The sequence below is a fragment of the Neomonachus schauinslandi genome, chromosome 10, assembly GCF_002201575.2.
Source record: "Neomonachus schauinslandi chromosome 10, ASM220157v2, whole genome shotgun sequence".
Taxonomy (NCBI): Eukaryota; Metazoa; Chordata; class Mammalia; order Carnivora; family Phocidae; genus Neomonachus; species Neomonachus schauinslandi.
Window position 1 is genome coordinate 53,145,957 of NC_058412.1, and position 23,583 is coordinate 53,169,539.

General features: G+C 39.9%; 1 protein-coding gene across 2 annotated transcripts in view; it reads right to left on the reverse strand.

The window, feature by feature from the left end:
* APLF (aprataxin and PNKP like factor) overlaps positions 1–23,583 on the reverse strand; it is an 89,255-nt gene that overhangs the window by 32,978 nt on the left and 32,694 nt on the right. For both annotated transcript variants that reach the window (XM_021699153.1, XM_044918711.1), the window contains exon 6: positions 10,058–10,242. In XM_021699153.1, coding sequence (XP_021554828.1) covers positions 10,058–10,242 — 185 coding nt within the window. The remainder of the gene's footprint in view (positions 1–10,057; positions 10,243–23,583) is intronic.

The window sequence follows — 23,583 nt, forward strand, 5'->3', positions numbered from 1 at the left end:
TTAAACACACTAATTTATTCTAAAAGAGAAAGGAATGATAAAGTCACAGATATCAATACTATGGATCAGGTGTTCTCAAATATATTTTAAGAGGCACAAAAGCTGGAATTCATAATGTCCTTTATGGAACTTCATGAAATATTGATACTCAGTAGACCCTTGGCATTCAAGAATTTAACATTCATGGTTTCAATTATTTATAAAGGATCCCAAAAGTCCATTACATGCAGTAATTTGTAAGTTTGCTGAGACATAAATTTGTCCTGTGCCAATTACAAAGCTCATGAGCCAGAGCAAGTCACTGAACTGGCAAGTAAGGGAATAGAAAAGATGGAAAGTGCTGTGTACTTGGAAGAAGCAGGAGAAAGGCAGAGAGGTCCATATTTTATAAGCACCTACACTGCTTAGATGAAAAGGTGGAGAATGAAATGTGGGAGGCTGAAGATTCATGTTAGAGAAAATGGGGTTTTCTATACTATAAAAATATATGCTAGAGGCCTCAGGGATCAAGGAGCATGGAGCTGGTGTAAGGTGACCTTGGTGCCTGGCAATGGCTGGAATGTACTATTAAGATTATTAAATTGTCTATTAACTTGCCTAGTAAGCCCTCCCCTGCCCTTCAACCATCTGAAGTTTTGTTGTGGTTTTTTTTGAAGATTTTATTTATTTGACAGAGAGAGAGAGAGACAGCTAGAGAGGGAACACAAGCAGGGGAAGCAGAAGAGGGAGAAGCAGGCTCCCGGCTGAGCAAGGAGCCCGACGCGGGGCTCGATCCCAGGACCCCAGGATCATGACCTGAGCCAAAGGCAGATGCTTAATGACGGAGCCACCCAGGCACCCCAACCATCTGAAGTTTTAATGTACCACAAGGGACAGGCTACAGAACTTATGCCCAATACAAGTTCATTGAGGTAATTTGCTGTCCCGGGAAAGAATGTACATTATAATAAGTTGCCTTAAAGGTCCTGCATTAGTCTCATTAGCACCCACATACTAAGGATTAAAAAATCCCAACCTCCAGCCCCATCTTCACTCTTGAGCTTCAAACTTACAGTCAACCACTAACTAGACATTTCTTCCTCAATATCCAATGCACCTCAAACTCAAAATGTGAAAACTGAAGTCCTCCCCCTGTATTCTGTACCAAAGTTTCTGCCAACGTAACTTCTCCATTCATTCTGGCCAGAAACTTGGAAGTCTACCTTTCACTCCTTCTTTTCCCTCATTCTGCTCAGACCCAAGCAATAAGTCCTGCAGTTTTGTTTCTTAAATATTTCTCTTACCCAATGCCTCTGTGCCATCCTTAATGCCACCAACCTGGATCAGATTCTCTATATTTCTTGACTGAAATGTCCTCATTTCCTCTCTTATTCCCCTGTCTTTTATTTTGTTCTCTTTCAATCTCTCCTCTAAAGAGCTTCCAGGATTATCCTTGTGGCCAAAATCCTTTCAAAGTCCTCCCTCTATGACAGGTCCCCACTGCCAGCTCCATCCTCACCTGGCTTTACACCACGAATTCTAAGAACAATAGTTCCCAGCAGGCTACTGTACCTCCTCTGCTCCTGTACCTGCTGCCCATCTACCTGGATGGATTCCTACTTCTACCTCTTTTGCACCTGGTTCATGCCTACTCCTCTTCTGTTAAGATTCAGCTCAGATCAGTTCTTTGAGGATCCCTTCCCTAGGAGTTGCCTTAGGCAGCCCCCAAAGCCCGCAGAAAAATCAGTGTGGTGTCAACATTATTTCATCATTTTGAATCATGTCCCCTACAGGACTATGAGCTCCTAATCAGCTATCTCTTATTCACGTTTTATCCCAGATTCTAGCACACTGTCTTGCATATAACAGAAAGACTACTTAGTGTAATGATTATTAGAATGGTCTGTGAAGTAAAAAAATCGTATCTTGAGTATTAATTTAGCCATTTCCTAACTTTTGACTTTGAACAAGCTGATTCCAACTTTCAGAGTCTCAGGTCTCTTGATCGGTAAACTGGGGATATTATCAATCAACTTTCCAGGATTTTCTAAAAATTAAATGAAATAAGTATATCTTAGTTGTGGCTCTAGCCCATAATAAGAGCTCAATAAATGGGTGTGTGTGTGTGTGTGTGTGTAAGTTGTTTTAGTTAATAGCATTATCAATGCCATTATATCACTACTACTTGCTTAATGAACACATGCTGAATAAATGAATGAATGAAAAGATGTTTCTGTGGAGCTGATGAGAGCCATGCCATAAATGGTATCAAGTGGCCAATCAGAAAAGCAAAGGGTACAGGATTCTTTGATGTAGTAAACCAATACTGTGGAGCTCTGGGGAATACAGCCTTACTTAAGAGATGGCTGTGCAATAAGTTAGTCTTCATCTCCCCTGCTATTTTCATAAAGAAATATGAGTAAGACTTCACAGCAGGCATGTGTATAGAGAGAAATGAGATACCTAGCAGCCAATGCACTCACATCAGCAATTATTAGCACAACTGCATATACATACAGTACAGGCAGCAAAACTGGAAATGGCTCTTGCTGCCAAAGCCTCCACCTCCACATACTCCTCTACTCTAAATGCACTGTTTGCAAGTTTGCTTCCAAATAATACAACTATAATAGAACTCTCTTCTTAGCCCTCTTTTTTTTTTTTTGGGGGGGGGGGGGGGGGGGGGGGGGGGAGTTGGGGAGGGGGGAGGAGTGGGGAGAGGGAGTGGGAGAGAAAGAATCCTAAGCAGGCTCCACACCCAGCCCAAAGCCCTACGCTGGGCTTGATCCCATGACCCTGAGATCATGACCTGAGCCAAAATCAAGAGTCAGATACTTAACCTACTGAGCCACCCAGGCGCCCCTAAAGAACATTTTCAGTACCTCCTCCTCAATATGCTGTTAGTCATCAGGTTCTGTTAATTCTATCTCCAAAATGTCTCTCATATCCCTCTACTTCTTTCTGGTCCCAGTGCCACCATCTAGCGCAGGCCTTCATTTCCTGAGGCCTCCCAGAGCAGCTTCTTAGGCAGTTCCTGCCTCCATCTTACATATGCTGGCTACAGCCATCTTCCTGGCCACTTATTCTCCTTCTCAAAACCCTTCATGGGGCGCCTGGGTGGCTCAGTCATTAAGCGTCTGCCTTCAGCTCAGGTCATGATCCCAGGGTCCTGGGATTGAGCCCCGCATCAGGCTCCCTGCTCTGCGGGAAGCCTGCTTCTCCCTCTCCTGCTCCCCCTGTTTGTGTTCCCTCTCTGGCTCTCTCTCTCTCTGTCAAAAAAAAAAAAAAAATCTTCAAAAAGTCTCTGAGGCCGTAAAGTACAGTCCTGACTTCTGCACAGTCTGGCATCAAGTGCCATCCTGAGTTGTTCCCCAGTCTCTTGCAGTAGTTTCCTCCCCTTGTCTCACCCACCCACATCCGCACACACGCCCATGCAAGCACGCACATGACACTCCAGTGCAGATGTACATCCACAGGCCACATACACTTTCCTGCCTCTATGCCTCCGCTCATACTGTGCTGCTCACTAACAGTTCTCCTCCTCATTAACCCTGTTTGCTAGCATGCCAGCCATCTTTCAACACCTAACACAAACATCTCCTTCAAAGCGATTAAATAAGCATCTTTCCCCTCCCCTCAAAGATAGACCTTCCACCAAACAATAACGTAATATAAACAGCCAAGCCAAGGTATCTAGGGTGCTTGAGACAATGAAGATACTCTCAAAATACCACCCCTCCCCCAACCAGCTTCCAGGAATAAACAACCTTTTTGGTAATGCCTTAAAAACTTTATTGAACACCTGGACCTTTTGATATTCTGGATGACTTTAAAAAAAAAAAAAAAAAAAAAAAAAACCCTTTCTGAGTAACCCTGATTGCAGTCTTTAAGTTGGAAGAAAAAAAAGATACAACCAAACAACAAACAGGGGTACATGGCTCTCTACAATCAGTTGTTTAGATTCATACTTCCTGAGATAAACATTTGCTAAATTATTGGTTTTGCCAAATAAATCACTATAGCACCCTGATGAGGCAGAATAGCCTTTATCTTCAGGATATTCTGAATTGGGTATTTTTCTCCTCTTTATATCTCTTTAATATCTTACCGCCCGAATGGACTTCTGGGCTGCCCAGGGTTAACTAGCTAAGACTCCCACTGTGACTTAGGGACTCATGACCCCTGTAGCTAGAACTAGAGGTCAAGATCATTCCACCTGCCATATCACCTACTACAATCAGTCCCAAGGCTCAAATAAGGGCATATTAATATAAGTACCCAAAGACATAAATGTGAAATTTAGATTTGGGTCAGACAAATATGGGGGGTTGGAAATGGAGGTAAGATTACATTATTACAAATTGTTAGCTTCATATGCCACCTTCTACAATGTCTAGTCAAGCCTATCAAAACAGAAAAGATTAACTTTCCAAGATGGCAGAGTAGGAGACCTTAGTTCCATGCTCATGGATTGGAAGGACAAATATTGTTAAAATGTCTATGCTCCCTAGAGCAATCTATACATTCAATGCAATCCCTATCAAAATACCATCAACTTTCTTCACAGAGCTGGAACAAATAATCCTAAAATTTGTATGGAACGAGAAAAGACCCCGAACAGTGCCAAAGGAATGTTGAAAAAGAAAACCAAAGCCGGTGGCAAAACAATTCTGGACTTCAAGCTCTATTACAAAGCTGTAATCATCAAGACGGTATGGTACTGGCACAAAAACAGACACATAGATCAATGGAACAGAACAGAGAACCCAGAAATGGTCCCTCAACTCTATGGTCAGCTAATCTTCAACAAAGCAGGAAAGAATATCCAATGGAAAAAAGACAGTCTCTCCAACAAATGGTGTTGGGAAATTTGGACAGCCACATGCAGAAGAATGAAATTGAACCATTTCCTTACACCACACACAAAAATAAACTCAAAATGGATGACCTCATGATCTCAGCCGCAGCTACTTCTTGCTAGACATGTCTCCAAAGGCAAAGAAAACAAAGGCAAAAAAAACTATTGGGACTTCATCAAAATAAAAAGCTTTTGCACAGCAAAGGAAACAGTCAACAAAACCAAAAGACAACCAACAGAATGGGAGAAGATATTTGCAAATGTCTTATCAGATAAAGGGCTAGTATCCAAAATCTATAAAGAACTTATCAAACTCAACACCCAAAGAACAAAGAATCCAATCAGAAACGGGCAGAAGACATGAACAGACATTTCTCCAAAGAAGACACAGAAATGGCCAACAGACACATGAAAAAATGCTCAACATCACTGGGCATCAGAGAAATACAAATAAAAACTACAATGAGATACCACCTCACACCAGTCAGAATGGCTAAAATTAACAAGTCAGGAAATGACAGATGTTGGCGAGGATGCTGAGAAAGGAGAACCATCCTATACTGTTGATGGGAATGCAAGCTGGTGCAGCCACTCTGGAAAAGAGTATGGAGGTTCCTCAAAAGTTAAATATAGAACTACCCTATGACCCAGCACTTACACTACTGGGTATTTACCCCAAAGATACAGATGTAGTGAAACGAAGGGGCACCTGCACCCCAATGTTTATAGCAGCAATGTCCACAATAGCCAAACTATGGAAAGAGCCCAGATGTCCATCAACAGATGAAGGGATGAAGAAGATGTGTTATATATACACAATGTAATACTACTCAGCCATTTAAAAAAAAATGAAATCTTGCCATTTCCAACAATGTGGATGGAACTAGAGGGTATTATGCTAAGCGAAATAAGTCAATCAGAGAAAGACAATTATATGATCTCACTCATATGTGGAATTTAAGAAACAAAACAGAGGATCATAGGGGAAGGGAGGGAAAAACAAAACAAGATGAGATCAGAAAGGGAAACAAACCATAAGAAACTTTTTTTTTTTTTTTAAGATTTTACTTATTTATTTGAGAGAGAGAGAGCACAGAGGGAGAGCGAGAGGGAGAAGCAGACTCCCCACTGAGCAGAGAGCCCGATGCAGGGCTCAATCCCAGGACCCTGAGATCATGACCTGAGCTGAAGGCAGACGCTTAACTGACTGAGCCATCCAGGTGCCCCAAGAGACTCCTAATCATAGGAAACAAACTTAGAGTTGCTGGAGGCGAGGTGGGGGGGGGATGGGGGTTGGAGTAGCTGGATGATGGACATTAAGGAGGGCACATGATGTAATGAGCACTGGGTATTATATAAGACTGATGAATCACTGAACTCTATCTCTGAAGCTAATAATACACTATATGTTAATTAATTGAATTTAAATTTTAAAAAAGGAAAACAAAATACAATGCTATACAGTCAAAAAAAAAAAAACAGAAAAGCAGATGGGATTCAAAGTAGGGACTCTAACTCAGATTAAAAGGAATAGACAGCAGCTGGCTGGAGGATACTCAGGCCTCTCCGTCTGGAACTTATGTGGAACAGTAGTCAACAGAGCACAGTGCAGACTGAGGAGTCTGGCTCTAGGCCAAAGTCCTATTATGATCCTTCAGGCCCAAGCTTAGACAATTTCAAGGCTTTGGCTGGCAGGCCTCAAGGGAGAAGCTGCCCTCCCCACAACAGACATGGTGCAAAGCCAGTGTGTTACAGTTTTCTGGAGAGAGTTGGAATCAAGAACTCAAGCCTCAGTGGGTTAGCCATGCTTATGGTACATTCCTAGCCCAGATGCCTCCATCCAGAGGCCTCTTTGGTAGGTGTGGGGGAGGGGTGTGCAATCACCCTTCCCAAGGATCCTCCCTATGGGGGGCTTTGGATGAGGCATTTTTCTGTACTTTGATTCAGTATCTTTTCACTCCTAGCTCTTCCTCTTCTCCTTCATCCTTGTCTAGAAAGAGGCAGAAGCATTTGGTCCAGGGCTCCTCAGCAGTTAGAGGATTCTCCACACCTATGCTGCTGACTCTTGCTGAGTGCTGTTCCATGGGACAAAACGGAACATTGGGGAGCTGACAAGTCATTTCCCCTTTTGCTTGCCTGTCGCACTAAGTGAAGAAAGGCTTGAGTTCTTTTCAATTTGGTTCTCTGTCTTAACTGACCACGCTGACACCTGACTGCTCAACGGAGGCCAAGTCAAAACAAGAGAATCCCCTCTAGATGCATGAAATTCTAAAAGTCCCTTCTTCCTCACATCTGCTCTTTCACCTTATGGTATATCCCAAGGGTTTCCAACCATTCCAAACCTCATTTGTTAGGTTAATCCCGACCAACTTAAAAACTACCAGTTTCTCCCCCTCTCTGAATTTATGAAGATCTAACTATAGTATCCCCCTGCCCCAAAAATACAATACCTACTATTTCTTTCTTTCTAGACCCCCTTTCCTCCATCTGTTTGATAATGGGTGTATACATGACCCAAAAAGGGATAATGATACTACTTCATCTCTCTGAGCACTGTGAATGGTCTAAGTGGAGTTTTCATGATCCAAGTCCCTAGAACTTACCACAGAAGCAACCACAGAGAAACTCTCATTTTTCCTCTTAAGTTGAAAAATGAGATGACATGAGCCTGGAGCTACCAGTGCCCGTGTTGTACACCATGTGAAGCAAGCCTGCCATCAGCAGTGAAGGATGATTTGAGAGATGAAAATGGGAAAACCACAGACCAACATGATTTTGATCAAGTCCCTTGTCCCAGCTGGTCTTTATGACCTATATTTCCTGCTGTTTTCCTTTCCATTCTGGAAACTGAATTATTCCTCTATGTGATAGTTATCAAAGATGACTGCCAGCAATTCCTCCCATCCCTTTATACACAAATTACTCCTGCCATCAAGCAGTGGAGTTCTTATCCCCTCCCCTTGAATCCAGGCTGGCCTGGTAATTTGCTCTGACCAAAAGAATGCAGCCGAAATGACACTGTACCAGTTCCAATCCTAGGCCTTAAGAGAATAGTTGCTTCTACTTTGATACCCTTGGAATCCAGTTGTCAGGTGAAGATGTTTGGCCTAGACTACTTACTGGTTAAGTGGAGAAAGGGAGGCCCAGCCAGCCACCAGCCATTCAGTCAACCCTCATGGAGGCACTATTCATGCAAGTGAAGCCATTTCAGATGCTCCACCCTTGACTGAGTTCCCAGTTGAATGTAGCCCAGCTCAACACCAAAAAGACGTCACAAAAGAAATGCCCAACTGAGCCCAGCCAACTCACAGAATTATAAGAATAAAACATTGTTAAGTCACTAAATGTTAGGGTAGCTGGCTTCCCAGCAACAGTTAATACACTTTATAACACTACTTGCTTCAGTTGTTTCAGTTAGGCTTCCTTCTGTCATTTATAACAGAGACCTAATTAGATTATGTAAATTATGTAGATTATTTCTTTAAAGTTAGTAGATTCAAGCCCTTCATGTTCACTCCCAAACTGGACAATTACATAACCCATAAGGAGCTGCAGAAAGATGCAAGAGAATTAATGAAAAATATGGACAATTTCAGAGCAATTATCTTCATGACCTGACATTAGTAGAGTCACAAAATTGTAGGCAGTCCAATGTATGTGTCATCAAAATCTCACAAATACCTCGAATATCTTGGATCTGTTTACTGCTCCTCTCTGCAATCTATCAATTAAGAAAAGTGTTTCTTAAGTTTCACTTGTCATTGCCAAACTTGGGTAATGGGTTGGGATAAACAGCAAAATACTTATACTATAGATTTTCTTCTGGAAAAAAAAAAAAAAACAAACTTCTTTTTTGAAAAAAACAGGCAGTCACATTAATATGTTCAGAGAATAGAGCATATTAGGGCTCAAAGTTAAACAGGTTTTATCTTAATAACTTGTTATGGTCAATACAAGTGAGTCAGAAAATGTTTTCATTTATTAAACCTGACTCCATAAGTAAGCCAAGGAGTTGACCTGATAGAGATTAGACCCCATTTCCCTACCTAGAAGAAAGGATCCAGTGAGAAGCTAGATCTTTTCTAATGGGAGAGGAGGCAGAGCAAAGCGAGTACTATAAAAGGCCCACCCCTCCGGAAAAGCTGGCAGCATTTCAATCATCCCAGTGTACACTATTCTAAAACCAGTCCTACTCCTTTGGCTCCCACTGACACTAAAAAGATGGAAACCCATGGAGCTTGTAACAATCATGAAAACTATTACCTAAAGCCACCGCTCTCTTAAGAGGAAAAATACCTGACCTGCCCTGGGCTTGCTCACTCATTTGCAAGCTCTCTCTCCTATTCTCTCTTTTTTTAAAGGCATCCAATAATAGGCCCCATTTTCATTAAGTACCCAGTGTTAAAGAATGCTTAAGTCATTCAAACCATTCTAGTGAGTTAGCAAAAACTGAAAGAGGAAAGAGAATTTTTCCAAATACTGTAAATTAGCCCAGAAGTAATCCTGCAACAGGCTATTAAGAACTAGCCTATCAGTTGTTCTTCATAGGTATCAAGAAAAAGGTGGTTACGTGTAGTCTGAGAATGACCAATAAAATAAAATAAACCAGGTTTTCAGAATGAAGGTACCAATTACAACCAGTCAAGTGGTCTCCACTTTTTTTCCAGTCTGAAAACTTATAAATTAAATAGATTTGTTTTCTACAGAGCAAGTACTATATTAATTTTAGTAAGCCAAAAAAATCTGGGCTACTTTTTATCTTCATAAACTGAGTAATAAAGAACAGCTCTTTTTTTCTTGCTGTATACAACATATAGTCAATTCTTATCTAAAACACTTGATGAAGAAAACGAATGATCAAATAATAAATTTTTTTAAGATTTTATTTTTAAGGGGCACCTGGGCGGCTCAGTCTTTAAGCGTCTGCCTTCAGCTCAGGTCATGATCCCAGGGTGCTGGGATCGAGCCCTGCATCGGGCTCCCTGCTCAGCGGGAAGCCTGCTTCTCCCTCTCCCACTCCCCTTGCTTGTGTTCCCTCTCTCGCTGTGTCTCTCTCTGTCAAATAAATAAATAAAATCTTATAAAAAAAAAAGATTTTTATTTTTAAGTAATTTCTATACCCAATGTGAGGCTCAAACCTATAACCCCCAGATCAAGAGACACACTCTACCAACTGAGCCAGCCCGGCACCCCCAAATAATAATTAAAAAAAAAAATCACCTTGTATGAAGTGACAGACTCTTCCTGATCAGCATTTTTGCACTTTTTCCCTGTGTCTTGTTCTGCAGATGTACTTTCTGAACTTCCTGATGAAATTAATCGCTTTCTTCCTTGCTGTGTTACGTTTACTTGAGTTTTATCTTTGCAGATTCCTTCTTTTCCACTTTCCTGGATTATATTATTATCTTAAACACACAATGAAAAAGAAGAAAAAAATTATCTCCTATATCTTCAAATGTCAAAAGAAAGAAGAAAAAGGATAAAAGGGCAATTAAAAGTAAAGTTCCATTTAGATAATGCCAACTTGAAAACACTTATTTGCAAATCTCAGAAAGTATTAAGCAGCACTTTGGCCTGGAGCTCCAGCCCCGGAGAGAGCCAGGCCAAGATGCTAATATGAACAGGTGCCATCCTTGAACTGCTTCACCGTGCCTCTCTGAACTCTGGTTTTATCATCCCAAAGAAAGGAATTATAATAATAACTCATAGAGTTACTAGGAGTAAACGAGGTGTGATATATAAACTATATAGCAGAGTATGTGATATGTGTTAAATATATATGTTTTTTATTTTAGCACTGAATTTCTCTAACAGAAAATTTAACATATAGCTATCCAATGAATTTGACATACAATTATATGTCATACAATTATTGAGCCCCTAACATCCGCAGTGAGGAATTCAACTTAATAACAGATTAAGAACCCAAAACAACCCAAAAGCAAGAGTGACCTCCACAAACTTCACCAATTTCGAAAACAAGTCTCAATAACAATGGACACTGTACCCCATATAATATTTACCCTAGGTTCAATATATGTGGCAAACCTAAGTCAGTATCATATTTTGTTAATAAATCCATGATCCCTCTAATCAGAAAAAAAATCTACTCTTTTTAAGAGGACAATCTTCATGTTTAATTATCTGTCTCCCCTACATTCAAATAACAACTTCACGAGGACAGAAACTTTATGTGTCTTGTTCACTGTTCCCTCCTGGTATCCCTAGCACCTGGAAATGTGTCTAGCATAAAACTGGTGCTCAATAAATGTTTGACTAAATGAATTGTGAACATAAACAGAATTGGTCCAAAGATTCCCTTGAGAGCCTGAATATAGGTATGTAAGGCAATCCATAGTCACTAATGTTCTAAAGCAAGGTTTGGCAAATTTTTCTACAAAAAGCCAGAGCGTAAATATTTTAAGTTCTATTGGTCATATAGTGTTCTGTCATAACTACCCAACTCTGCCTTTCTGGTGCAAAAGCAGCCACAGACAATACATACAGGGATGAGCATAGCTGCGTTCCAGTAAAACTTTATTGACAAAAACAGGCAGCATGTTGGATTTGGCTCAAGGGCTAGGGTTGCTCAGATTTGTACTAAAGGATATTCAAGTGGCCTGAAATAACAGTCCTTCATTAAAGTTAGGAAAGAAATACCATCCACATTATTTAACAGTGAAGTCAACTGAACCAACATAAACATAATGTATTTACATAAGAAACTTAGGAATAAACTATTCAATAACTAAACTTTACCTAAATTACTCAAATATTTGCTTTGAATCTAAATTAGGAAGATTTCATATCATTTTAGAAACTGTCAGGACTATACAGCTTCATGTAGCAAATGTCCAAATGCTACAATAGACATGAGTTAGTCAAATGAAGAGAAATAATCAACTAACAGTACTGCTTACTATACTAAGAACTAAAAATGTAAATTAAGACACAACATCTGCCCAAATGGCAGTTTACCATATTCCAAGTGTCACACATGTACATAAAATCATAAAATTAGGAGTGCCTGAGTGGCTTAATCAGTTAAGCATCAGACTCTTTCTTGGTTTTGGCTCAGGTCATGATCTCGGAGTCGTGAGATTGAGCCCCAACTAGGGCTCTGCGCTCAGCACAGATTCTGCTTGAGATTCTCTCCCTCTGCCCCTCCCCCTACCCCGAGCACGCTCCCTCACTCTCTAAAATAAATAAAATCTTTTTTAAAAATCTTAAAATTAGGGTTTTGGAAAAAAGATGGCGGAGGAGTAGGGGACCCTATTTCAACTGGTCCCCGGAATTGAGCTGGATATCCACCAGACCACTCTGAGCACCCACGAAACCAGCCTGAGATGTAAGAAGATCTGGATCTCTACAAGCAGATTTTGCAGGCAGTTGGTTTTGAAGTAGAAGAGGGGAGCCGTGATTCCGTGGGCAGATATCAGAGGATAAATGGCAGCAGGAGGGTGCCTGGCTGTGGGGATCCTACACCGCCGGTGAGCGACACCCTCGCGCGCTGGGGACGGGCACAGACTCGCAGACCGCTAGCAGCAGGGAAAGGACATTAGGGCACCCCCGGGACAGAAACCCGGAGCAGCTGGGTCGCACACGAGCGGCTGGCGGTTTTAGAAGCAAAAAGGGCAGAGATGTGCCCCGACCTGGAGGCAGGACTGGGAGCGCTGCAGAAGGGCAGACGACCCAGGACGCTGCAGTTTATAGCAGCACGGACAGAAACGGAGATGGTATGGCCTGGAGAGCTCACTGAAGAACAGACTGCGGGCTCTCTGCTCTGAGTCAGAGGGTTGGAAACGGTCTCCTCTGCTCTGACTCGTGGAAGAGACGTGGAAAGCCGCCAGGGAAAGCCGCCAGAGAAAGCCGCCAGAGAACAAAAGCCCCAAAAACTGATTCCCGCTGAGCCCATCCCCCGCCACAGGGGGGCAGGGCAACTCCGCCCAAACAGAGTAACAGCGCGGCAGGCCCCTCCCGCAGAAGACAGGCTGGGAAAACAAGAGGCCAGCAACCCTAAGGTCCGAAGAAAACAGGTGCATCTTGCTTGGTTCTGATCAATAATTTGGACTCTATACATTCCCTCAAACACCCATCAACAGAATGACTAGGAGGAGGAGCCCCCAAAATAGAAAAGACTCAGAGATTATGACTTATGCTGCAGATTTACAAATGGATGCAGATATAACCAAGATGTCAGAGATGGAATTCAGGCTAGCAATTGTGAAGACAATGGCTAGAATGGAGAAATCAATTAATGGCAACATAGAGTCTCTAAGGGCAGAAATAAAAGGTGAATTGGCAGAACTTAAAAATGCTTTCAATGAGATCCAATCCAATCTAGATAATCTAACAGCTAGGGTAACTGAGGCAGAAGAGAGAATAAGTGACCTGGAAGACAATATAATAGATAAAAACGGAAAAGAGGAGGCCAGGGAAAAACAACTCAGAATCCATGAAAATAGAATCAGAGAAATAAGTGACACCATGAAGCATTCCAATGTCAGAATAATTGGAATCCCGGAGGGAGTGGAGAGAGAGAGAGGACTAGAAGATGTATTTGAGCAAATCGTTGCTGAGAACTTCCCTAATCTGGGGAATGAAACAAACACTCACGTCCTAGAGGCAGGGAGGACCCCTCCCAAGATCAAGGAAAACAGGCCAACGCCCCGGCATGTAATAGTAAAACTTGCAAATCTTAGAACCAAGGAAACCATCTTAAGGGCAGTTAGGGGGAAGAGATTCCTTACGTACAGAGGGAGGAACATCAGAATAACGTCAGACCTCTCCACAGAGACCTGGCAAGCCAGAAAGGCCTGGCAAGACATATTCAGGGTACTAAATGAGAAGAACGTGCAGCCAAGAATACTTTATCCGGCAAGGCTTTCATTTAGAATGGATGGAGAGATGCAGAGCTTCCATGACCGGCAGAAACTGAAAGAATATGTGACCACTAAGCCAGCCCTGCAAGAAATATTAAGGGGGGGGGGTTCTATAAAAGGACAAAGACCCCAAGAGTGATATACAACAGAAATTTATAGGGACAATCTATAAAAACAACATCTTCACAGGCAACATGATGACAATTAATTCATATCTTTCAATAATCACTTTCAATAATCAGAGTGATTATTGAAAGTGAATGGCCTAGAGAGTGTGAATGGCCTAAATGCCTAAATGGCCTAAATCACTCTATTGAGAGTGAATGGCCTAAATGCTCCCATAAAACGGCACAGGGTTGCAGACTGGATAAAAAGACAGGACCCATCCATATGCTGCCTACAAGAGACTCATTTTGAACCTAAAGATACATCCAGACTGAAAGTGAAGAGATGGAGATCCATCTTCCATGCCAGCGGACCTCAAAAGAAAGCTGGGGTAGCAATTCTTATATCAGACAAATTAGATTTTAAACTAAAGTCTGTAATTAGAGACACAGAAGGACACTATATCATTCTCAAAGGGTCTATCCAACAAGAAGATCTAACAATTGTAAATATCTATGCCCCCAACATGGGAGCAGCCATCTACATAAGCCAACTGTTAACCAAAATAAAGAGTCATATTGATAACAATACGTTAATTGTAGGAGACCTCAATACTCCACTCTCAGCAATGGACAGATCATCTAAGCAGAAAATCAACAAGGAAACAAGAGCTTTGAATGATACAATGGACCAGATGGACCTCATAGATATTTACAGAACATTCCACCCTAAAACAACAGAATACTTATTCTTCTCGAGCGCACATGGAACTTTCTCCAGAATAGACCACATACTGGGTCACAAATCAGGTCTCAACCGATACCAAAAGATTGAGATTATTCCCTGCATATTCTCAGACCACAATGCTTTAAAACTGGAACTCAATCACAAGAAAAAATTTGGCAGAAATTCAAACACTTGGAAGCTAAAGACCACTCTGCTCAAGAATGTTTGGGTCAACCAGGAAATCAAAGAAGAACTTAAACAATTCATGGAAATCAATGAGAACAAAAACACATCAGTCCAAAACCTATGGGATACTGCAAAGACGGTCCTAAGGGGGAAATACATAGTCATCCAAGCCTCACTCAAAAAAATGGAAAAATCCCGAATTCATCAACTAACTCTACACCTTAAAGAACTAGAGAAAAAGCAACAAACGATGCCTAAGCCACGCATTAGAAGAGAAATAATTAAAATTAAAGCAGAGATCAATGAATTAGAAACCAGAAACACAGTAGATCAGATCAATGAAACTAGAAGTTGATTCTTTGAAAGAATTAATAAGATCGATAAACCACTGGCCACACTTATCCAAAAGAAAAGAGAAAGGACCCAAATTAATAAAATTATGAATGAAAGGGGAGAGATCATGACTAACACCAAGGAAATAGAAACAATTATTAGAAATTATTATCAACAACTCTATGCCAATAAACTGAGCAATCTGGATGAAATGGAGGCCTTCCTGGAAACCTATAAGCTGCCAAGACTGAAACAGGAAGAAATTGACAACCTGAATAGGCCAATAACCAGTAACGAGATTGAAGCAGTGATCCAAAACCTCCCAAAAAACAAGAGTCCAGGGCCTGATGGATTCCTGGGGAATTCTACCAAACATTCAAGGAAGAAATAATACCTATTCTACTGAAGCTGTTTCAAAAAATACAAACAGAAGGAAAACTTCCAAACTCATTCTATGAGGCCAGCATTACCTTAATCCCCAAACCAGGCAAAGACCCCATCAAAAAGGAGAATTTCAGACCGATATCCCTGATGAATATGGATTCCAAAATCCTCAACAAAATCCTAGCTAATAGGATCCAACAATACATTAAAAGCATCATCCACCATAACCAAGTGGGATTTATCCCCGGGGTGCAAGGGTGGTTCAACATTCACAAATCAATCAATGTGATAGAACACATTAATAAGAGGAGGGAGAAGAACCACATGGTCCTCTCAATTGATGCAGAAAAAGCATTTGACAAAATACAACATCCTTTCCTGATTAAAACTCTCCAGAGTATAGGAATAGAGGGAACATTCCTCAAGTTCATAAAATCCATCTATGAAAAACCCACAGCGAATATCATCCTCAATGGGGAAAAGCTGAGAGCCTTTCCCTTAAGATCAGGAACACGTCAAGGATGCCCACTCTCGCCACTATTGTTCAACATAGTACTAGAAGTCCTAGCAACAGCAATCAGACAACAAAAAGAAATAAAAGGTATTCAAATTGGCACAGAAGAAGTCAAACTCTCTCTTTTCGCAGACAACGTGATACTTTATGTGGAAAACCCAAAAGACTCCACCCCCAAATTACTAGAACTCATACAGCAATTCAGTAATGTGGCAGGATACAAAATCAATGCACAAAAATCAGTTGCTTTCTTATACACTAACAATGCAACTGTAGAAAGAGAAATTAGAGAAACGATTCCATTTACAAGCACCAAAAACCATAAGATACCTCGGAATAAACCTAACCAAAGAGGTAAAGGATCTATACCCTAGGAACTACAAAACACTCATGAAAGAAATTGAAGAAGACACAAAAAGATGGAAAAATATTCCATGCTCATGGATCGGAAGAATAAACATTGTTAAAATGTCTATGCTACCCAGAGCAACCTATACCTTCAATGCCATCCCGATCAAAATTCCAAAGACATTTTTCAAAGTGCTGGAACAAACAATCCTAAAATTTGTATGGAATCAGGGCGCCTGGGTGGCTCAGTTGGTTAAGCAACTGCCTTCGGCTCAGGTCATGATCCTGGAGTTCCAGGATCGAGTCCCGCATCGGGCTCCCTGCTCAGCAGGGAGTCTGCTTCTCCCTCTCCCTCTCCCCCCTCTTGTGCTCTGTCTCTAAAATAAATAAATAAAAAAAAATCTTTAAAAAAAAAAAAATTTGTATGGAATCAGAAAAGACCCCGAATCGCCAAGGAAATGTTGAAAAAGAAAAAACAAAGCTGGGGGCATCACGTTGCCCGATTTCAAGCTATATTACAAAGCAGTGATCACCAAGACAGCATGGTACTGGCACAAAAACAGACATACAGACCAATGGAACAGAATAGAGAACCCAGATATGGACCCTCAACTCTTTGGTCAAATAATCTTTGAGAAAGCAGGAAACAACATGCAATGGAAAAAAGACAGTCTCTTCAATAAATGGTGCTGGGAAAATTGGACAGCCACATGCAGAAGAATGAAACTCGACCATTCTCTAACACCATTCACAAAGATAAACTCAAAGTGGATGAAAGACCTCAATGTGAGACAGGAATCCATCCAAATCCTAGAGGAGAACATAGGCAGTAACCTCTTTGACATCGGCCACAGCAACTTCTTTCAAGATACATCTCCAAAAGCTAATGAAACAAAAGCAAAAATGAACTTTTGGGACTTCATCAAGATAAAAAGCTTCTGCACAGCAAAGGAAACAGTCAACAAAACAAAGAGGCAACCCACAGAATGGGAGAAGATATTTGCAAATGACACTACAGATAAAGGGCTGGTATCCAAGATCTATAAAGAACTTCTCAAACTCAACACCCAAAAAACAAATAATCAAGTCAAAAAGTGGCAGAAGATATGAAAAGACACTTCTCTGAAGAAGACATACAAATGGCTAACAGACACATGAAAAAATATTCATCATCATTAGGCATCAGGGAAATCCAAATCAAAACCATACTGAGATACCACCTTACACCAGTTAGAATGGCAAAAATGGACAGGGAAAGAAACAACAAATGTTGGAGAGGTTGTGGAGAAAGGGGAACCCTCTTACACTGTTGGTGGGAATGCAAGTTGGTACAGCCACTTTGGAAAACAGTGTGGAGGTTCCTCAAAAATTTAAAAATAGAGCTACCCCATGACCCAGCAATTGCACTACTGGGTATTTACCCCAAAGACACAGATGTAGTGAAAAGAAGGGCCATATGCACCCCAATGTTCACAGCAGCAATGTCCGCAATAGCCAAACTATGGAAAGAGCTGAGATGCCCTTCAACAGATGAATGGATAAAGAAGATGTGGTCCATATATACAATGGAATATTACTCAGCCATCAGAAAGGATGAATACCCAACTTTTACATCAACATGGATGGGACTGGAGGAGATTATGCTAAGTGAAATAAGTCAAGCAGAGAAAGTCAATTATCATATGGTTTCACTTATTTGTGGAACATAAGGAAATAAGTCAGGCAGAGAAAGTCAATTATCATATGGTTTCACTTATTTGTGGAACATAAGGAATAGCATGGAGGACACTAGGAGAAGGAAGGGAAAAATGGGGGGGGGGGGGAATTGGAGGGAGAGATGAACCATGAGAGACTATGGAGTCTGAGAAACAAACAGGGTTTTAGAGGGAAGGGGGGATTGGTTAGCCCGGTGATGGGTATTAAGGAGGGCACGTACTGCATGGAGCACTGGATGTTATACGAAAACAAAGGATCGTGGATCACCACATCCAAAACTAATGATGTATTGTATGGTGACTAACATAACATAATAAGATAAAATAAAATAAATCACAAAATTAAAAATATATATTTAAAATATTCTCCAAAATTCCAAGTTCTGTACTACAAATATTCCTTCTAAGGACCAGAGCTAATTTCTTTTTGCATAGGAAGAAGCCATTTTGATATTGTTGTAAAAATGCTCTTTAAAAGAGTAAATAAAATAGCTTAATTAGTTCATAACAATCTTCAAATCTGGCATACCAAATATTTTTCTATATCCAGAATAGGTACAGTTAAATGACTGTAATATAAAAGAAAATCTGTTAAAACAAATCACTTTATTTTTAATATCACTAGTTGCATTTACTTATATGAGCCATTACATTAACAGTGCATGAATGACAGATAGCTACACTATACACATGTCATTACGATCACATCCATCCAACTTTATCCTCCAAAAGAACTACCCTAACAGTTATATTAACAATTTGAAGTGTATCCTTCACAACTTGCTAAGGTTAACCAAATATACCTACAAATACATATGTGTAAACACACACGGATTAAAACTATAAATGCTATTATTCTTGTGGGATAAACACGTAGAATTAGAATTTGTAGATCAAAGAGCGTTGTATATTTAAATATGTAAGAAAGACTGGCGAAGTAGTCATATATTCCTTGCCTATTTGTATTTATTCTTCTGTAGTATGTCATATACTATGTCCAAAATTTCTGAGTTTTACCTTCCTTTTTGTTACTAAGTAAACAATTGTTAACCTTCTATGTTTTGTAATTGTGACAGATATTATCTCCCAGTAGGTTTGCCAGTCTGCTACTTGCCTCTGGTTTGTTTATAGTGTCTTCTGCACACAGATTATTTTTCTTTTCATTTTTAACCTAAATGCACCTGTCAATTTTCCCCTGATGGTTCCAGGCTCCCTATCATCTTAAGAAAGCCTCCTTCTGTAATAAAAATATCATTCTCATATTTTCTTCAAATGCCTTAATAGTTTTAATTTCTACATTAAGATTATTAATTCAATAAAAATTTAAGAATATGGTACGAGGTAGCGCTCTAATATTGTTTTCTTTCAAATGGAAAGCTAATTTCCCAACATCATTTATAATAATAATAAATATAACATAATATAAAAATAATAAAATTCCTTTCCCTATCAATTTGAACTGATAATTTTTAATATATTAACTATGTGTTAATTTGATCTGTTTCTGGGTGTTCATTCATTTTTTACTGGTCTAACTTACCTATTCTCATGCTAGAACTATCAGCTACTAAAAGTAGGAACCAGGCCCAGATTGTGATATAAAAAGATTCTCTAAAGGAACAGGTATTCCTATTATTCAAACTGTCCTTGAGCATATATGGAAAAATCTCCTAGTTCATTGTATACAACACCCACATAGCTCAATGCTAAAATCTGACATAGATGGCACCCATGGAGGAAAACACTATGCACTTATGAATACAGACACAAATGTTTTAAACTAAATATCAGCAACTTTGATCTAACAGAGCTTAAAAATAATAAGCCATCATGACAAATTGACTTATTCCAGTAACCCAAGTGTGGTGTACATTAGGAAATCTACCAACATCACTAATTACACTGACAGGTGAAAATGCAGGACTATTTCTTTTTTTCCTTTTATCTTTTTTAGCCCAGCGCCCCACCCCACTGCTTGCCTATGCCCTCCCCTGCTTCCAACCCCCATCCACCCCTTTGCAGGACTATATCTACACCAAAAAATTTGCCAAAGAATTCAATAGTTATTCCTGAAGGAAAAATAAGAAAATGAAAAAAGAAAACATCCAAAACATGGTAAGAGAATCAGAACTGAGTACCAATCATTTTAATGCTGGAATACTAATAGAATCCCTATTAAAATCGGGAAGAAGATAGAGCTACCAATTTTATCCATTTTTATTTAAAATTTATACAGTCTAGTTCATGAAATAAAATTTTTTAAAGGCAGTAGATAGAGCAGAAGAGCCAAAATTATTATAATTTTGTAGATATGACTGTACAGCTAGATAATCTGAGAGACTTAAAAACTATGAGAATTAATTAGATAATTTAGCAGGGCTGCTGGAAATAAAGTAAACAGAATAACCAGCACTTTAAGTAAAATTTAAGCTACAGTCAAATTAACAGAATGTCAGTTCAGTATTTATCGTCTGCATTGAGTGGTCATGTGGAAAATATTCAGTACAAAATTAAATACAAACGATGATTTGGGGACTACTTCAACCTTTTTCAGCATGTGCCACTTTTCACGACTCCATGTTGGAGGGTTAGAAGATGGGAGAAGAAGCGTACTACAGAGTAGCATGATTTAAAAATTTAAAAGCTCCGGGGCGCCTGGGTGGCTCAGTCGTTAAGCGTCTGCCTTCGGCTCAGGTCATGATCCCAGGGTCCTGGGATCGAGCCCCGCATCGGGCTCCCTGCTTGGCGGGAAGCCTGCTTCTCCCTCTCCCACTCGCCCTGCTTGTGTTCCCTCTCTCGCTGTGTCTCTCTCTGTCAAATAAATAAATAAAGTCTTAAAAAAAAAAAAAATTAAAAGCTCCTTCTGCAATCTAACATGAGTGTCATAGCCCAGGAATTATAACTTGTCCTAGAGCCTAGAAGGCTAAGGGAACAGAGATGACTGGAAGCCAAGAGAAGAGAAGAGAAGATCAGAAAGCCCATGCCCAAATATATTCACTTGCGAATCACTAAGGGACATGGAGAAAATTTTAGCCCAGGCCTGAGAAACTCATGATAACATCCAATGGCTAGTATCTGGGGACCCAGAAAATAAACTAGAACTATATTGGCTGAAAAACAAAAGGGACAGCCTGATCACAGCAAATATTCAGATACATTTAAGGATGAAACCAAGAGTTAAACGAGAAAAGACCTAGGAGAGAATGCAAGGGCATATTAAAACAGAAAAGAATAAAAACACCACAACAGAGAAAGGGTAAATTTAGGTGGCTGTATAGTGTCACAGCTCAGGGCATGGGCTCTGAAGTCAGACAGATCTAGGTCTCAGTTACGGCTCTGGCCTTTAGTACACGATCCTAGATAAGTCATTTAACATCAGTTCACGTTATCTGTTCTGTACCTAATGATACAAAGGGTTCTAAAATATCAAGTTAATCAGATAATCTAAATAGATATCAATGAACAAAGTATAGTACTAAAGCTGCAAAAGACGTAAGAAAGTAACCTACTTCTAAATGAGTCCAAAATGCATCCTAGAAATTGGTTTTTTAAAATCTCTAACATTGGTCTATTGACCTGGACGATTTATTACTTAAACAAATAAAACAACAACAACAATAATAATAAAGTACACGGCAGAAAAAGTCAAATTATTTTGATTTTTAATTAGCTGGATTCAAGCGCTGAACTGTCCTATGTGTATTTCTAACTCTTTCAGTCTCTAAAGGAATCAAGTAACCTAAGTTCACTCTTACAAGTACCTCCAAAGTTTGCTTATAAGAAAGAAGACATGCCAGAATCCAAAGACTTTTCTATCTTATTTTAAGCTTTAGCATTTTAAGTACATCAGGTATTATATAATATTCTTGTCCAAATCAATGGCAAATTGTTATCCTTTGCATTTTTAAGGTGAAGTACTCAAAAGGTGCTTCATATTTTACATGGTACATCTGGCTAGTAAAAGTTAATAGTTATTTTTAATTTGAAGCAAAATGTATTTTGGACTATCATAAGCAATCTAATAGTGGTAGCACAGAAGCAGCTACCACACAGAACAACTCTGAAAGAAAAGGACTTGCTTGCAGGGAGGCAGTTGACATTGGTCCAATTTTTGGTCAGTTGAAGTTCTTCTTCCTATATTAGAGAAACTGGTCTACTGAGAGAAAGTGCCCGCCCCCTCTCCACGACCATTCATCACTCCCCATTTCCTTCCGGCAAACTGAGAAATTACATCGCTTAATGAGAAATGTTACTGATAAAAATGTTACACATGTAATGATGGGTGGTGGAGGTTTGAAAACCACTGTACTGGAATAAAACTCTTACCAGGAAATCTTGGGTTTATATATGAAAATTCTCCAGATTACATCTTTCACAATATATAATATAATAACCTACTTTTCCCAAGAGGTCACTCTGATCCTACTAAATTCCAAACTAGAATTAAATAAGGAATATTTTGTATATAACATATGGGATCAAAATCTTGAGACTGCTTCTATGACCACTATACTGAGTATGAGAAGCAGTGAGAGCAGTAACATTCAACTACAGTACATATTCAATTGTGCTTGGGGTAAAATGGCAGAGTAGTGTGACTGAATTAATCATCCCAAATAAAACCAGTATAAATTTTGGCAAAATATTAAAAAAACAACTGTTTGAAGGCACTGCAGAGTGATGAAAAAGGCAGAACCAAAAAAATTAAGTATAACCTGTGAGGTTTGTGAATTTGTGGCTCCCCACCCCCAACCGACCCAGGGCATCTCCCAATCCACAGGTGGCAGAAAGCAGCCTTATTGGTTTAACTGGTCAGAGGACAGACTTTGAGGCTTGGTAGATCAAGTAGAAAGTTAGGGATAAAATACTGAGAGGAAGGAAGCCTCAGAGGGCCATGAACTAAAATTTACATATAAAACTGACCCAAGTCCTTCACTGGCTGCTGAGCCACACGTGCAAGGACAAGCAGCAGCTAGGAGCTGCTAGAACTAAGCAGAGGCTGTGGCTGCTGACCACAACAGGGGCAATAGAGGTCAGGGTCTGAATTAGTTGCCTATTAGAAGAAGATTGCCCATTAGGCCAAATTAATCGCTATTAAAACAAAAATATTTATTCAGAGGAACATAAAATTAAAAAAAATCTCTGTATCATTCATAACATCCAATATCCCATTGAAAGTTACTAAACTTGAGAACAGGAAAATGTGACCCATATAAAAGAAAACAAGCAGTCAATAGAAACTAAACCCAAGATGGCTACAAAGTTGCAAATAAAAGACTAAGACAATGCAGTAAACGTTTCCACAATCTCGAATCAATGGGAATGCCCAACAGCTGGCATAAATCACTGTGCTATCTGCCTTGACAGTGAGCTGTGCTGGGACAGAGGTCCTCTTGAATCCTCCAGCACATAATAGTGTGTGCCTGGCAGTTTTTTATTTAATTAAATTAATTTAGAAAGCTCTTACTGTGCTGACCTGTTATCACTGACATGACACCAACAGGTATGTTTGAAAAATCTACATTAATATAAGTCCAGCACATAAATCAAAAG